This window comes from Culex pipiens, chromosome 1 (assembly GCF_016801865.2).
Source record: "Culex pipiens pallens isolate TS chromosome 1, TS_CPP_V2, whole genome shotgun sequence".
Lineage (NCBI taxonomy): Eukaryota > Metazoa > Arthropoda > Insecta > Diptera > Culicidae > Culex > Culex pipiens.
This window is the reverse complement of record NC_068937.1, coordinates 129,615,597-129,631,156: the sequence shown is the minus strand read 5'-3', so window position 1 is coordinate 129,631,156 and position 15,560 is coordinate 129,615,597. Positions and strand designations below refer to the sequence as shown.

General features: G+C 35.5%; 2 protein-coding genes across 2 annotated transcripts; one reads left to right on the top strand and one right to left on the bottom strand.

Moving 5' to 3' along the window:
* The first annotated feature begins 1,925 nt into the window (after window positions 1-1,925).
* On the top strand, window positions 1,926-3,520 carry LOC120424260 (putative zinc finger protein 840). The gene is made up of 2 exons (XM_039588322.2): window positions 1,926-2,087; window positions 2,154-3,520. Exons 1-2 carry the CDS (start codon window positions 2,061-2,063, stop codon window positions 3,468-3,470), a joined length of 1,344 nt encoding a protein of 447 aa, XP_039444256.1. The 5' UTR covers window positions 1,926-2,060; the 3' UTR covers window positions 3,471-3,520.
* On the bottom strand, window positions 3,457-12,138 carry LOC120424258 (zinc finger protein 490-like). The gene is made up of 3 exons (XM_039588321.2): window positions 11,384-12,138; window positions 11,118-11,287; window positions 3,457-4,915 (listed from the first exon to the last, which is right to left on the bottom strand). The coding sequence occupies exons 1-3, from the start codon at window positions 11,498-11,500 to the stop codon at window positions 3,544-3,546; spliced, it is 1,659 nt and encodes a 552-aa protein (XP_039444255.1). The 5' UTR covers window positions 11,501-12,138; the 3' UTR covers window positions 3,457-3,543.
* Window positions 12,139-15,560: the final 3,422 nt, after the last annotated feature.

The following is a 15,560-nucleotide window of genomic DNA, read 5'->3' as shown; positions in this document are numbered from 1 at the left end:
GGTTCTCGGACAAAACTCAATCAATCGGGACGATACTTTTTTTAGTGATTGTTAAGGATGTCAAGATGATCCTTAAACTTTGCAGAACTCGATTTGATCAAATTTGTAATTTTTAAGATCAAAAACATCGTTCCGACTATTTTTTACGCGCTTGCTTCCGCGGAATTTAGGCGAGTTTTTTTTTTTTACACCTGCAAAGATGTTTTGATCGTAAAAATTACAGCTTTGATCAAATCGAGTTCTGCAAATTCCTAGAATCATCCAGGAAAAAAATAATCGTCCCGATTGATTGATTTATATCCGAGAATCAGCGAGTTGAAGTTACCGTTCCAACTTTTTTAAGCGGTTGGGAGTTGGAATATTAAATAAGACTAGAGTTGGTCACATCAAGTTCTACAAAATTCTACACTAAGTAATTAAGTTATCTTTAGATAAAAAAATTATCCAGATTGGTTAAGGGTACGTTATCCATTAGTGGACCCCTTTCCTATCGTGGACCCTCTGAAGGGTTTTTGATGAAAAATTCAATAGAATCACAATTTCAAGCGTGTTGTTGTCTACAAATCTTTTATTTGGCATGTTCAGCATCATTTAAAACAATGTTGGTTGTCATTGACGTGTCCTTTCAGCCAAAATAAGTGTTTTGTGTTCGACATCTGAAATTAGCAATGGCCACTAGCATTTTCACAATAAAACTGCATTTATATTTTATGATTGAATTAACTATCCAATCATTTTTTGACTGATTATTCAACTTCAGCAAGTCGAAATAATGTAAGTTTAAGGAACTTTACTAAAATAAAGCGAAAAACTGCTCATTTTCTATCAAAAATTAAGGGGGTCCAATATAGGACAACGAAAATCCAAACTTTTCCAAAAGTGGACCCCTGTTAATTTAACTTACAAAAATAAAGAAAACTGTGTATTTAAGCAAAAGTTTCTCTTAAACATACAATAAATGCTTGTTGTTATCAACCTAAACGCATATTTTTTTCAATTATGAGTATAAATATAGCTGTTTTCATGTTAAAAGTACCAAATATGCTGAAGCCAAAAGAATTTATAATTAATCAAAACTTTAGTTAATGGTACTTAACTGAAGCATCATAGTTGCAGTTTGAAATGATATTTTATAATAATAAATCAATAACAAAACATTATTTTTAAATAAACATGCGTGGTTTTATCAGCAACTGTAAACAAATCTATTGTTTAGTTTCGGTCAATCATTTATGTAATTAATATGGAAAAATTGCATCAAAATTACTTTTTTAAATTATTTGTATGTTTACAGTGGTTTTTGAAACGTTTTCTCTGATCTTTTTCGGAAATAATGTCTGTTAGGTTTTTTGCTGTTTAAAGCCACATTTGTTAACAAAACATACTTGTTCATGATGAAAAGTGAGCAAAATCCATCTTTTATTCATTATATCTATCATTAGACCTACACCATGCATCAAAACATCAAATATCGGTTAAATTTGGTATAAAAATAACAGTTTGCCTATAGTGGACCCGGGTCCACAATCGGATTATGGACCCGGGTCCACTATAGGAAAAGTGGGTCCATAACAGGCAAAACAAACTTTTTTTTCAAATGGCTATTTTTCTGCTTAAAAACAAATAACTGATGAAACAAATACTTAAAATTGTTCAAAAGATTCCAGATTCCATTATTTTGTACAAAGGGTTATGAAAAAGTGCATAAAATATTGAAAATTTGTGATAAATGTGCTTCGGCTCTACTAGGGGGTCCACTAATGGTTAAAATACCCTAGTTATTTACCATTCCAAGTGATTCGTTTTGATTGGGTTTTGAAGTGTTAAACTGGATGCTGAGGTCGACATTAAACCCACCGCCATTCCAGTCGACAAAGTCGACGAACAATTTCCTACCGGGTTAGCGGCTTGTTTTGTTGTTGTCGATGTGACGTCATCGGGACGGGACGCAGTTGTTTTGAACCCCGAAACCAAGCGCGTCGCTTTTCGTTCGATTTTTGCACGAAATTCCACAGGTGGTTCCGTGTCGTTCCGGGTTCCGGACAGTGTGGGTGCGCAAAATGGCCCCGAAAAATACCAGGAGTACGGTGAGTTTGGGGGAGGTTTTTTTTTTCGATTTGGGTTTTGGATAATCAGCTTGGGATTGCTTCCAGATCGTCAACAAAGCTTCGCCGAAGGACAGTGCAGTCAGCGATGAATGTTGCGTGGTTCCGGGCTGTAAGGCCATCTCCGAGCGGTCCCAGATTGTGCTGTTTAGCATGGCGTTTGGGGATTTGATCCACTGGTGGCGGAGCACGTCCTGGGTCACCAAGTTTCAAACGGAGCTGCCGGAGAATGGCCGGATCTGCGAGGTGCATTTTGAGGAGCGGTTCATCGACCGAACGAGGAAGAAACCGAGGCTGTACCCGGGAACGGTTCCAACGCTGCAGCTCGGAGTGATGGAATACCGGCAGGGTGTCGAGGAAAAGGACGACTTTGAATCGAAGGACTACTTTTGCCGTTTCTGTGCCAAGAAGGAGGACAAACCGATGAAGCACTCGCTGAGTCAGCTGAACAACATGCCGGAGATTGTGGCCTGCTGTATGGGCACGCACCAGGAGCGGCCAGACCTGCCGAATGGGGTGTGCAATGATTGCATCGCGGTGATGCTTCAGTTTCAGAAGTTTGTCAAGAAATGTGACCTGGCGCAAAAGCGGCTGCTGAAGCTCGAAGAAGAGCTGCTGAGTACGGCCACGGCGGACAAGGAGAACGCCGACGAGAATACTGAGCCTCAATTTGAGCTGGTTGATTTGTCTATGGAGACGGAGGAAACGATTCCACAGCAGGAAGACGTCGAAGTTGAACAGGAAAACGTCGAAATTCTGCAGGAAGAAACGCTGAAGAAAATCGAAAAGGTCAAGCAGCGATGTCTCCGCTGTGACAAGGACTTCACCAGCCTGGTTCAGTACCGTAACCACATGAAGACTGGCCACCGCGAGGAAGGCTACGAGTGTCAGATCTGCAACAAAAAGTTCTCCGAACGAAGTCGCCTTCGGTTTCACCTGGAAAAGGTCCACGAGAACCGTCGCTTCAAGTGCCCCGAGTGCAAACCTCCGCGCTGGTTCAACTGGCAATGCTCGCTCAACACCCACATGAAGGTGCACCAGTACAAGTTCAACTGCGACGACTGCTGGAGAACCTTCCCGACCGACGAAAAGCTGCAGGAACATCGCGTAACGCACGACGATAAGAAGAACTTCAAGTGCCTCGAATGTGGAACCAAGTTCAAGACAAAGTGGCGCATGGAGGCACACAAGGAGCGCGTCCACAAGACGCTATCGACGGTGAAAAAGTACGAGCACGTCGGCGCGTCCAAGGAGGACATTACCGTGACTAAACGTGAAATTGTCGTTGCCGCCGCTCCGGTCCTCGCCGACACAACCCAGATTGACCTAGATGAGGAGAAGATCGAGTCCGTCCGTTCAGAATGATATGTATTTCCCTTAAATATTAATAAACGATTATTTTTTTAATAACATACAACAACAAAAACTTGATAACGATTCAACCCGCAACCTCCCAATCCTCCAGCAGCTGCTCCGGCATGTCCGCGCCAAACATTTCCTCCACCGTCGTGGGCGCCTTCTTGAAGAACAGCTTCGACAGCGGATGATCGCGGTGCTTCTTCGTTTTCAAATGCGTCAGCAACAGCTTCCTCACCGAGAACTCCTTCTCGCAGATCGGACACCGGTGCGCCTTCCCCTTCTCGTGTTCCGCCACGTGGATCGCGTAGCTAGCCTTCGACCCGAACTCGGCCTCGCACACACCGCAGCGATACTTTTGCGGAAAGTGCGCCGAAGTCATGTGCGGTCCAATCGCGCCCACGATCGCCTGGCACAGAGTGCACTGCTTCTTCTTGGCGCCACCCTCCCCGGAATCGATCAGCGTGTAGTACTGCGTCCACCGGTTGCTCGCCTGGTAACCTGCATCCTTCGCGTGCTTCTTCTCGTGAAAACGGCGCGATTGATCCGAGCTGTAGCTCCTCTCGCAAAAGCCGCACTTGAACTCCTGCTCCGAATGTTTGATCTTCATGTGCGACTGCACCGCCAGCAGCGTGGCAAACTCCTTCCCACAAACCTTGCACGAAAACTCCTTCTCCGTCGCGTGCTTCCGGCGGATGTGCTCGCGCAGCTTGTGCCGCCCCGTGAACAACTTCCCACAAAACTCGCAACCCAGCGCACGCGTGTGCAACTTCTCGTGAGTTCTCAGCGCCGGCAGCGAAGGACAAACCTTCCCGCACTGGCCACACTCCACCGGCTGGGCCACATTCTCCCCCAGATGGTGCAACTGGACGTGCAACTCCACGGCACGCGCATTATGATACCTCCGGTCACAATATCCACACTTGACCGGATTCTCGTGCATCCGCTTGTGCACGTTCAGCTGCGTAACGCTCCGGATCACGACCCGTTCCATCACGCAGCTCGAGCACGTGTACGGCAGCTCGTCGGCGTGTGAGTTCAAGTGGGCGTACAGGGCTTCCGCCGATCCCAGCGACTCACTCTTGCACACGTAACACCGGAAGTCGTTCTTGCGCGGCCGTTCCGGATCATCACGCCTTTGGCGCTTGCGAGGCGGCGGAGGAGGACTTACGAGACGTTTGCGCGGGCGCTTTTTGGGCTTGTCCTTGTTGGTCTCTTCGAGGTCGGTCGAAACGTGTCCCGAGTCGGACGATTCTTGCTGGACGATGGTGTGGGATTCTTCTTGATCCGTTGGGCAAAGTTCTGATTCAGAAGCGTGATCATCAGCGTCCGAGAGGATCCATTCTTCCAACACTTCCTCGATGATTACGTTTTCATCAACGATTCCCTCGACGTCCTCGCATGAGTCTATGAGTTGATCTTCGATGGCAAATTCAGTCAGAAGATCGACTTGCCTATACATAAAGTAGTAGAACAAAAAAAGAATGATTTTTAATAAAGTTTGTAAACAAAAAAGCAAGATGAGTCGATCACAAGATGATCATTTGGTGATCATCTTGAGATTGACTCATAGGTATACTCTCTGGAGCGCTCAGTAATCAGTCATTCGTGAGCAAACCTGAACAATCTTGCTGAAAAATGCCTCGAAATGATCATTTGCATCCTTCAGTAAAATGTTCAATCTACCATCGACAAATCGACGATTTATACCAACGAGAAATTACGCTCGACATTTCATTATTGAGAAATCTCGCTCGTGGATCGAGAAATTACGATCAAAATTTGTAATAGCAATTTTAAAAATATCAATACTATATAGATTTTCTGGAATTAAAAAAATACTGAATTTTCAATATTTCAAAGTTTTCAAAAAGTATAAATATTTTACAAAACTAAAAATTTCTAATTGATTACACAAAATTTGAAGTTTTGATGTTTTTTTTTTTTTGTTAAAAATATTACAAAAACATATTTATTTTTTTTAATTTGCTGATTTCCACAGATTTCAAAAATCTTAAAAAAAACTAAACTTAAAAATAATAATCTTAAAAAACATGATTTTTAAGGTTTTGAAAAAAACTTAAAAATTTTAGAAGATAATTGTTTTAATTTATAAATGTTAACAATTTTGCAATTCTTCAAAACAACAAAAAAAATTTTTGAAAAAAACAATTAAACATAAAAAATCTTTAAAAAAAAATTATGATTTTTAACACAGCTGAAAAATTTAAAGAAAATACACAATTAACCAAACAAAATAGAAAAAATTGCAAATTTTCAGGTTAAGAAATATGAATTTATTTAAATGTTGAAAATTTTATAAATAAGACAGATGCAAATATTTTTCAAAACTTTTCTCCCTCGGTCGAGGTCGAGACAAAAACTTTGAATAAAATGTGCAACAGCCTTATTTATAAAAATTTCAACATTTTCAAACTTTTCAAATTTCTGAACCTTTAAAATAAGCAAATCTTACTATTTTTTGTTTGTTTTAATTGTGTTGTTTAATTTTGAAGAATTATTAAAATTTTAACAATTCTTTTTGTTCAAGCTAAAAAGATTTTTTCAAAAATTTAAAAAATATTTTATTAAAGGTTTTTTTATGATTTATTTTTTAAGATTTTTAAAATTTGGGTCATTCCATCTGAAGCGGAACAGCATTTGAAAATTACCCTCTCCGATCCTGTTCAAATTTGGCAGGGCTGTTGATACTATCAAAACATGCAAGAATCCCGAATTTCATCCAAATCGGACCACCCCCTCCATTTTTGTACCTCCCCAAAAAATCGACTTTTTGGCGATTTTAGAGCGAACCTCCTAGTTTCAAACGGCGATAGCTCAGGAACCACAAATCTTAGAAGGTCGGTCTTAGACTTAATTTTGAAGTAAATTGGTCGTAGAATCCATTTCCGTGATCAAAATTTTGATTAATTTATTTTTTCTACCTGTATTGCGCAATTGAAAACTTTAAACGGCCGTATCTCAAAACACCCCAACTTATTTTTTTGATTTGACCTCACCATCGTATTCCCCGGGCAATTTTAAATAAGAATCACTTATCGACAGAAATGAATATGTTTCGTTCCAGAGATATCGAATTTCAAAGTTTTGAGTATTTGAGATTACCGAGATTACCTACATCAGCTTCATTGGCCGCATCTGCTAGAAGCACACAGGGAGGGTAATTTTCAAATTTGCACTTTTTCGTGCACAGTTGAGATGGAATGACCCATTTGTAAAATCAGCTAATTAAACAAAATTACTTTTTTTTATTGTAATATTAGGCTGGTACAAATTGTATTTAAAGTTTTTGTCTCCCCTCTCATTTTACGGCCTGAAAAAAATAGAGGGTAAAGACTTAGTAAATTTTAAAAGTTCAGAAATTAGAAAGTTTTTAAGGTGTTGAAAACAAAATGAAAAGTATTAAGGCCGTTGCAAATATTTTTCAAAGTTTATGTCCCTCGACTCTGACCAAAGTCGGGGGGGGAGGGCAAAAAAATAAAAAATATAAAAATTGAAATTACAAGCCTAGGTTTCAACATTTGGATGAAAAAAGTGTTTTAAAATGCTTTTTACAGGCGTACAGTTGCTTTCCAATCATTAGTTTTGCAAATATCGAGGTATTGACGGAATTTTTTTTCCCCAAAAAAAAATTTTTTGTGGGACTGTACATTGGTAATTTATGAAAATTTTAAATGTTTTCAAAGGAGTTCAAACATGCTTAAATAAAAAAAAACAATTAAAGGTTTTTCTTTAAAAAAAAAATGCAAAGTGGTTAAATATCTTCGTGATTTTCGTGGCGAGAATTTCGCGGATTTCTGCTAAATGTTCCTGTGAGTCTGTCTTCAAGAATACAACGCAGATTTCGATGGATAGTAAAAATGTATGTGTAAATCTAGTATTTCCCGAAGAAAGCACAAAGATTTATGTAAATCCTGCTCGGTGAGAGCAATTTAGATTTCCGTGAAATCCGCGAAATAAAAAAAAATGAAGAATTTGCTTATTTTAAAGGCTAAAAAATTCAAAAAAGTTATAATGTTTAATTTTTTTTATAAATAAAGGCACATGCAAATATATTTCAAAGTTTTTTTTTCTTCCTCGGCCAACAAAAAATAGAAAAATGTTTGCAGCCATATTTATAAAAATGTTCAACATTAAAAAAACAAATATATTTTTTTTAAGAAATAAAAAAAAATTATAAATCTTCAAAAAACATAAAAATTTACAAAAATGAAAAAATACACAATCAATACAAAAAAAATGCAAATTTCAAAGGCTCAGAAATTTTTAAATTTTTAAAATGTTGATTTTTTTAAATAAGGCAGATGCAAATATTTTTCAAAGTTTTTTTTCTCCCTCAGCCGAGCTCGAGACATTTTTTTTAAAAATATTTGCTACAGAGCCATATTTATGAAAAAAATATCAACTTAACAAAATCAAGTTTAATAAAAATCATTTAAGATTGTTTTCGGTTGATAGGACTTCTATTTCCATGGACATTTTTAAGGTTTTTTTTACTTTTTTTGCTCTCCATCCTGTCTAATATAATTTATAAATTTTCCTAACTATTTTTTTGTTTAAATTGCGTATTTTTTTATTTTTGCAAAATTATAACATTTTTAATATTGAAAAAAATATTTGTTGGCTTTTCAATTCTAGAGTTTTTTTTAATAGGTCCTATAAACCTAATGAAAGACAATAGTTTATAGGTCCTTTTCAAAAAATACTGAAGAATTCTTTTTTTTTTCAAACTTAAATATTATATTTTAAAGATTTTTTAAAAACATGAAATTAAATTTTTTATGGTGTTTTTTAATGTTTTATTTTTTCTAATATTTTTAAAATCTGTAAAAATCAGCAAATAAAAAAACAGTGTTTTTTTACAAAGAAAAACTTAGAAATTGAAAAAAATGTAATTCATTCAAAAAATTTTTAGGCTGGTACAAATTTTATTTTAAGTTTTTGTCACAAAAAACTGATGATTGCATATCATCTGTACGGTTGTTGAAATTTTAAAAATAATTTAAAATGCGTTTTGAAATATTCAATCCACTTTTGAATTTTATTGAAATTTGGATGTAGAAACCCGATAAGTTTTTTTTTACAAAAAAAAAAAACTAATGATTGTATATCAACTGTACGGGTGTATAATGTGAGCCAGCGATGGAATAATCATCATCAAAAGAAAATCATTGGACGCTCATCAAGAGAAAAAATCCGAAGGGAGCATGGCTCTCCTCTCTCGCGCAAGAAAAATCGCTAAAAGAAATCTAAAAAAATAATCATCTTGATTATTCAGCGGAACATCTTATTCACTACTGCACTTGCAAGTGTAATGTCACGCGTCGAAAACGAGCTGTCACATTTTGTAGATGGGCAATGTGTGTAAACAAAGTGAAATAAATATTTTTAAAAGGTGCTGACAAGGAAATTCACAAAAAATCATCAGCAGATTGATTTTCTTAAAGAATTTCGGGAGCGATTTTATTTTGCGTGATTTGCCTTCTCTCACTTTCGCGGGTGGAGAAAGTTCGCTAGCGAAATTGATTTTTTTTTGCGATTATTACATCCCTGATGTGAGCAAAATGATTGAAATAAGTAAAAAAAAAATTATTTTTTTTTAAGTTTTTTTAAATTCTTTTTGAAGATCAAAAATCAAAAATATAATTGAAAATAAAAAAATTGTTATCAACCATTAAAACCAATGAGCAATTCTCTACAAAACCGGCCGATTTCGACCATTTTTATTTTTTGTATTTTTTGATTTGGCTCAAACTTTGTGGGGGCCTTCCCTATGACCAAAGAAGCCATTTTGCATCATTAGTTTGTCCATATAAATTTCCATACAAATTTGGCAGCTGTTCATACAAAAATGGTACGTAAATATTCGAAAATCTGTAACTTTTGAAGGAATTTTTTGATCAATTTGGTGTCTTCGGCAAAGTTGTAGGTATTGTTAAGGACTATTTAGAAAAAATAGGTACACGGAAAAAAAAATTTCCCGATTTTTTTTATAAACTTTTTTTTTACAAAAACTCAAATTCCCAAAATACGTATTTTTTGATTTTCGAGATTCGGGACAAAAATCCGCAACTTTTGAGCTATAGAGAAACATGGTCAAAAAATCTGCCGCCGAGCTATGATTTTTTGAAAAACTGGTGATTTTTGGAAAAAATCGAAATTTCATACATAAAATTTTTTTGACCTCATTTTTTTATGCAAAATTGAATTTGCAATCGAAAATTACTTTACAGATTTTTCGATAAAGGGCCCCGTTTTCAAGATATAGCCACCGAAAGTTTGATTTTAGCGAAATATTTGCAGTTTTTCGATTTTTAAAAATAGTGACCATGAGTGACCATTTCTAAAAATATTTTTTTTGAAAAGTTCAGAAAATTTGCTATAAAATGGTCTAAGAGACATTGAAGATTGGACCTCTGGTTGTTGAGATACAGCGGCTTAAAGAAAAAGAAACACGAAAATTGAAGTTTTCTAAGTCTCACCCAAACAGCCCACCATTTTCTAATGACGATATCTCAGCAATTAATGGTTCAATTTTCAATGTTAATACATGAAACATTCGTGAAATTTTCCGATCTTTTCGAAAAAAATATTTTGAAAAAAATTAAATCAAGACTAACATTTTAAAAGGGCCAAACATTGAATATTATGCCCATTAAAAATGCTAGTATTGATTTAATTGTTTTCAAAATATTTTTTTCGAAAAGATCGGAAAATTTCACGAATGTTTCATGTATTAACATTGAAAATCGGACCATTAATTGCTGAGATATCGTCATTAGAAAATGGTGGGCTGTTTGGGTGAGACTTAGAAAACTTCAATTTTCGTGTTTCTTTTTCTTTAAGCCGCTGTATCTCAGCAACCAGAGGTCCAATCTTCAATGTCTCTTAGACAATTTTATAGCAAATTTTCTGAACTTTTCAAAAAAAATATTTTTAGAAATGGTCACTCATGGTCACTATTTTTAAAAATTGAAAAACTGCAAATATTTCGCTGAAATCAAACTTTCGGTGGCTATATCTTGAAAACGGGGCCCTTTATCGAAAAATCTGTAAAGTAATTTTCGATTGCAAATTCAATTTTGCATAAAAAAATGAGGTCAAAAAAATTTTATGTATGAAATTTCGATTTTTTCCAAAAATCACCAGTTTTTCAAAAAATCATAACTCGGCGGCAGATTTTTTGACCATGTTTCTCTATAGCTCAAAAGTTGCGGATTTTTGTCCCCTAAAACATATCAAAAAATCTCGAAAATCAAAAAATACGTATTTTGGGAATTTGAGTTTTTGTGAAAAAAAAAGTTAATAAAAAAATCGGGAAATTTTTTTTTCCGTGTACCTATTTTTTTCTAAATAGTCCTTAACAATACCTACAACTTTGCCGAAGACACCAAATTGATCAAAAAATTCCTTCAAAAGTTACAGATTTTCGAATATTTACGTACCATTTTTGTATGAACAGCTGCCAAATTTGTATGGAAATTTATATGGACAAACTAATGATGCAAAATGGCTTCTTTGGTCATAGGGAAGGCCCCCACAAAGTTTGAGCCAAATCATAAAATGCAAATAAAATCCATTTCCGGTTTTGGTAGAGAATTGCTCCAATGAGAAAACATATAGGTATCAACTTACAATTCCGCCGTGACCTGGCGTTCTCCATCGCCTCCCCGCGCCAGCCGTTGCTGTTGCTTTCGCAGCATCGCATCGTTCGCGCGGGCCATCGCGATCGTTTCTTGCACATTCCGCAGCGTTTCCCGGCACAGCGTGCAGACATTCTGCGGCAGCCCATCGTCGGCGGAGATCTATACGAAATTTGGAGATGTTTACCACGGAGTTACCCCATGCTACGGTAGTAGAGAGCGCTCGAGGCACGCGCGCCAACTCTCACACGCGCTTACCTCCAACCGCAGAACTTGGTGAAACAGTTGGTGCAAGAAGTCGTCGTCGGATTCCAGAATTGGACGCAGGTCCGGCCGGATCTCGCAACAGATGCGACATATTTCGGTGAAATCCATTGGGATTTGCGGGGGCTTTCACCGAAAATACGACGATTAGGCGAGTTACTGGCTAAAAGTTAAACCAGTTGGTACTTTTGGTGACCTACTTTCAAAAATTGCTGTCCCCGCGCAGCATCCGCGAGAGAAGTTCGCACGATAGCAGACCAACAAAAACTTGGTTGAATGCACTTAAGTTTTGGTGGTGTGATGTGTATTGTTACGATTCAAATACTTTTGGTGGCTCAGCCCGTCTTGGTGATGAGCTCATCAGTTTTGTTAGCCGACTTTCAAATGTTTTGAATGCGGTGATCCATTTCTTCCAAAGGCTTATTTGAACAGCTGTTGTTATTTCCGTAACCACCTGAATGTGTTGTTCTACACAGTATCTGGACCACCGAACCAGAACTCCACGAAACGCGATATCCCACGCACCTTGGCCAAAAGGCTGACGACAACTGACTGACTGACTGACTTTAGTTGGTGGCTTGGCGGGCGGTGGGGCCGCCAAGTGCCCTTTTGTCCTCGTGCGTTGGCTCCCTCCCCCCTCAACCCAAAGCCGGTCTTGCGGTTTCTGCCCATATACGTTCTTCTTTCGACGGCGTCGGCGATAAATGCTTGTCGTCGTCGTCGTCGTCGATCTCCCAGTCAGACGGCACTATATTAAATTTCAGCTATTGCACTTCCACCCCTTACTTGATCGTGAACGGGAGAGGGTGCCTTGGGTGAATGTGTGTGGCGCGGTGAGAGTGAAAGGGCCCTTATAAGAGTGATCGCGGTTCAGATCGGGGCTGAACGCGTCGTCCAACTTCGATGATCAATTAGTAACATCAGTCCACAGAAATATTCTTAAATAATTATGTTGCTTAAAATATAGTTCTTGAACCACGTTGGCATAGATTTTTCCATAAAACAACGTCCATGCTATACCTAACATTGTAACATTGCATGATGTGCTATATATAAGATGTATTGATAACATACAATAATTTGTTGGTCAGTGTTAAATTGATGATGGGCGATTCAAGTCGTCATGCGTCCTCCGAAGGCTAATAGCGGTGATAATTTGTGGAGATCGTTGGATGCAGAAAGTTGATTGTTTTGTGTCCTCTTTTAATTTCCATGATTGATTACTTTTGTCCATTCATTTAGCCTCAAAACTAAATGTCTGCTCATTTTTTTTTTTTGTTGTTTTTTTATTGTTGGGGTTACAAAAAAAGCACCTTTTGGCCCTTTCAATCTACTTTCATGTGAAAAAAAATCGGCAATTGTACAACTAATAAACTATTTTCCCCTTTTGACGTAGTTCTGGTCTTCCACTATCCACATCCAGTCTCCGCCATTACAGCATACTGTCCACTGTCCTGATGCTCCCTCCCCAATCCCCGGCTTTGATTCTAACTACTGATGAAAAGGAAAATCATAGATGAGAAAAGGTCAATGCGGATGGAGAGCAAATCGAGCTCAGTATCCCCTCACAAAGACTGGAAGTAAGTGTGAAAAAGACAGTAAAAAATATGAAGAATGGCAGAAAAATGAAAAGATAGTATGTCAATGCGGATGGATCGATGATCCCCTCACAGATGAATTGCAAATTAAGCTCAAAATTCCTCACAAGTTAAATACTTTAAATACTTTAGATATTTTAAATACTTTAAATACTTTGAATACTTTAAATACATTAAAAACTTTAAATACTTTAAATTGAAGTCTTTAAAGTATTTAATGTATTTAAAGTTTTTAATGGATTTAAAGTATTTAAAGTATTTAAAGTATTTAGATATTTTAAATACTTTTAATACTTTAAATACTTTAGATACTTTAAATACTTTAAATACATTAAATATTGAAATACTTTAAATACTTTTAATACTTTAAATACTTTAAAGACTTTAAATACTTTAAATGCTTTAGATACTTTAAATACTTCAAATACTTTAAATAATTTAAATACTTTATATAATTTAAATACTTTAAAGACTTCAAATACTTTAAATACTTTAAATACTTCTTTTATTTCAAATACATTAAAATCTTGAAATACTTTAAATACTTCTTTTATTTCAAATACTTTAAACATTTTTTATACCTAAATATTTTAAACACTATAAATACTTCAAATATTTTAAATGCTTTAAGGCATTAAGATTGAAAGTTGAGGGCTGAATGGGTAAAAAATGTTTATTCCAGTCTATTCGAAAATATAGCGCTTTTGATTTTAAATTATTTAGAGCATATTGCATAAAGTTTTCTGTAATAATGTATAAAGCATTTTGTGATACTTTTTGCTTCAAAATTTTTACTTTTATTTTTATAAAGTCCAGTTTCGATTATCCGAAAGTTTGCTTGGGACTTCGGATAATGGAATCATGAGCAAAAAAAAAACTTATTTTTTATTTTCTTGCTTTCGATTTGATTTTAGTTCTGCGAGCCCATTTTAATAAAATTTTAAGAATTGGTTGCCTATTAAAATAAAAAAATGTTTTTTTTTTTTCAATATTTCATCACAAGACATTATTATTTTACTGTCAGTTTGCTTTTAAAGGGATAATTTGGATAGTTTTCCTGGATTGCCTCAGTTTAAAGTTTATTATCAATATTTTTTCTTTCCGAAGTCCTTGAATAAATTTCCTTCCTTAAAATACAAAAAAAAATCAAATTAAAATATACAAAGGCTTTCTAAAATCTGTAAAAAAAATTAAAATAACAAATGATTCCGTGCAAAACACTCGGAACGATATTATTCGTAAAAACAAATTTGACATTTCGTGAACTTTTTAAAGCACAATAAGAAACATATGGAAAAACAGCTCTAAATACGACACACTTTTATATTTTTAAGTTACAAATTTCAGATTTATCTAAATAATTCATTAAGGCCGTTGAAAATATTTTTTGAAGTTCAATTTTTATATTTTTTTTTATTCGTTTGAAAGAAGGAGGGTAAAACATGGTGGTTCAGCGATTGTCCATGCTCCATAAACACTTTTTTTTTGTAAATTATCCACGAGGTGGGAGAGGTGGGGTCTGAGATTGAAAAAAAATGTCCTCGTGTTTTATGGATGGTCCCCACCGTCGTTTCTTGACAAAGTACGACCGACGATCGAAAAAAAGAAACAATAAAAGCAGCCAAAATTCAAAAAAAAATAAATTGAAAAAACACAAATTTTCTAAATTTTGAGCTAAAAATTTTATCAAGCCAGAAATAAGAAAATTTTAAAAATATATTAAGTTTAACGATTTAAAAACTTTAAACCATTAAAAAAAATATTAAAAAAATCAGGAAGCTTAAAAAAATACAATCTTACGAAAAATAAGAATACAGTGAATTGTTAGTTTTTATTGTGTTTGATATTTTTGAAGTTTTTAAATATTTATTTTCATCTTTAGTTTTTTTTTTTAAATTTCAGTTCCGTTATATTTTTATCAATTTGATAAATACAAAAAACAAAAAGAGGCTAAATATCAATGTTGATCGTGTGGTGTTCTTTTTGTATGCTAGTTCGGTCACGACCGTATTTTCCACAAGGAATCGGACTTCGATTGACTTGAGGCCGCGTCTGCTACCTTGCTCCGTAAAACGAAAACAAAACGGAAACTTTATATATTTTTAATTTTTTTATTTTTTTTTGTGTTTGATAATTTTGAAGTTTTTTAGTTTTGATAAATAAAAAAAAACAAAAAATGCTATCAAAAATGTTGATAGTAATTTCTCGATCTACGATCGTGATTTGACTTTGATGACTCATCGGAGAGTTTTTGAAATCTCTTGCAAAATATTTTGTATGTTCCGTATTCAATCCAAAATTGCTATGTGTTAATTTGCTGTCGAATCTTTCAATAATTTTAAACTTATCTAATTTAATCGAACACTGACTGTAGTCTTGACTGCAGTACATTCGAGCAATCCCGAATTGTTTTATTTTTATGAAAGCGGCCAGGGCCTACTGCGTTGCATTAACTGCAGAGAGGATTCTGCGAGCGGAACACATTTCACCGAATCTTACAAGGGAGTTGAACTGATAAAAGAAAGAGGAAGGTCTTTTCATAACAGGATTGCAAAAATAATATTTTCAAAATT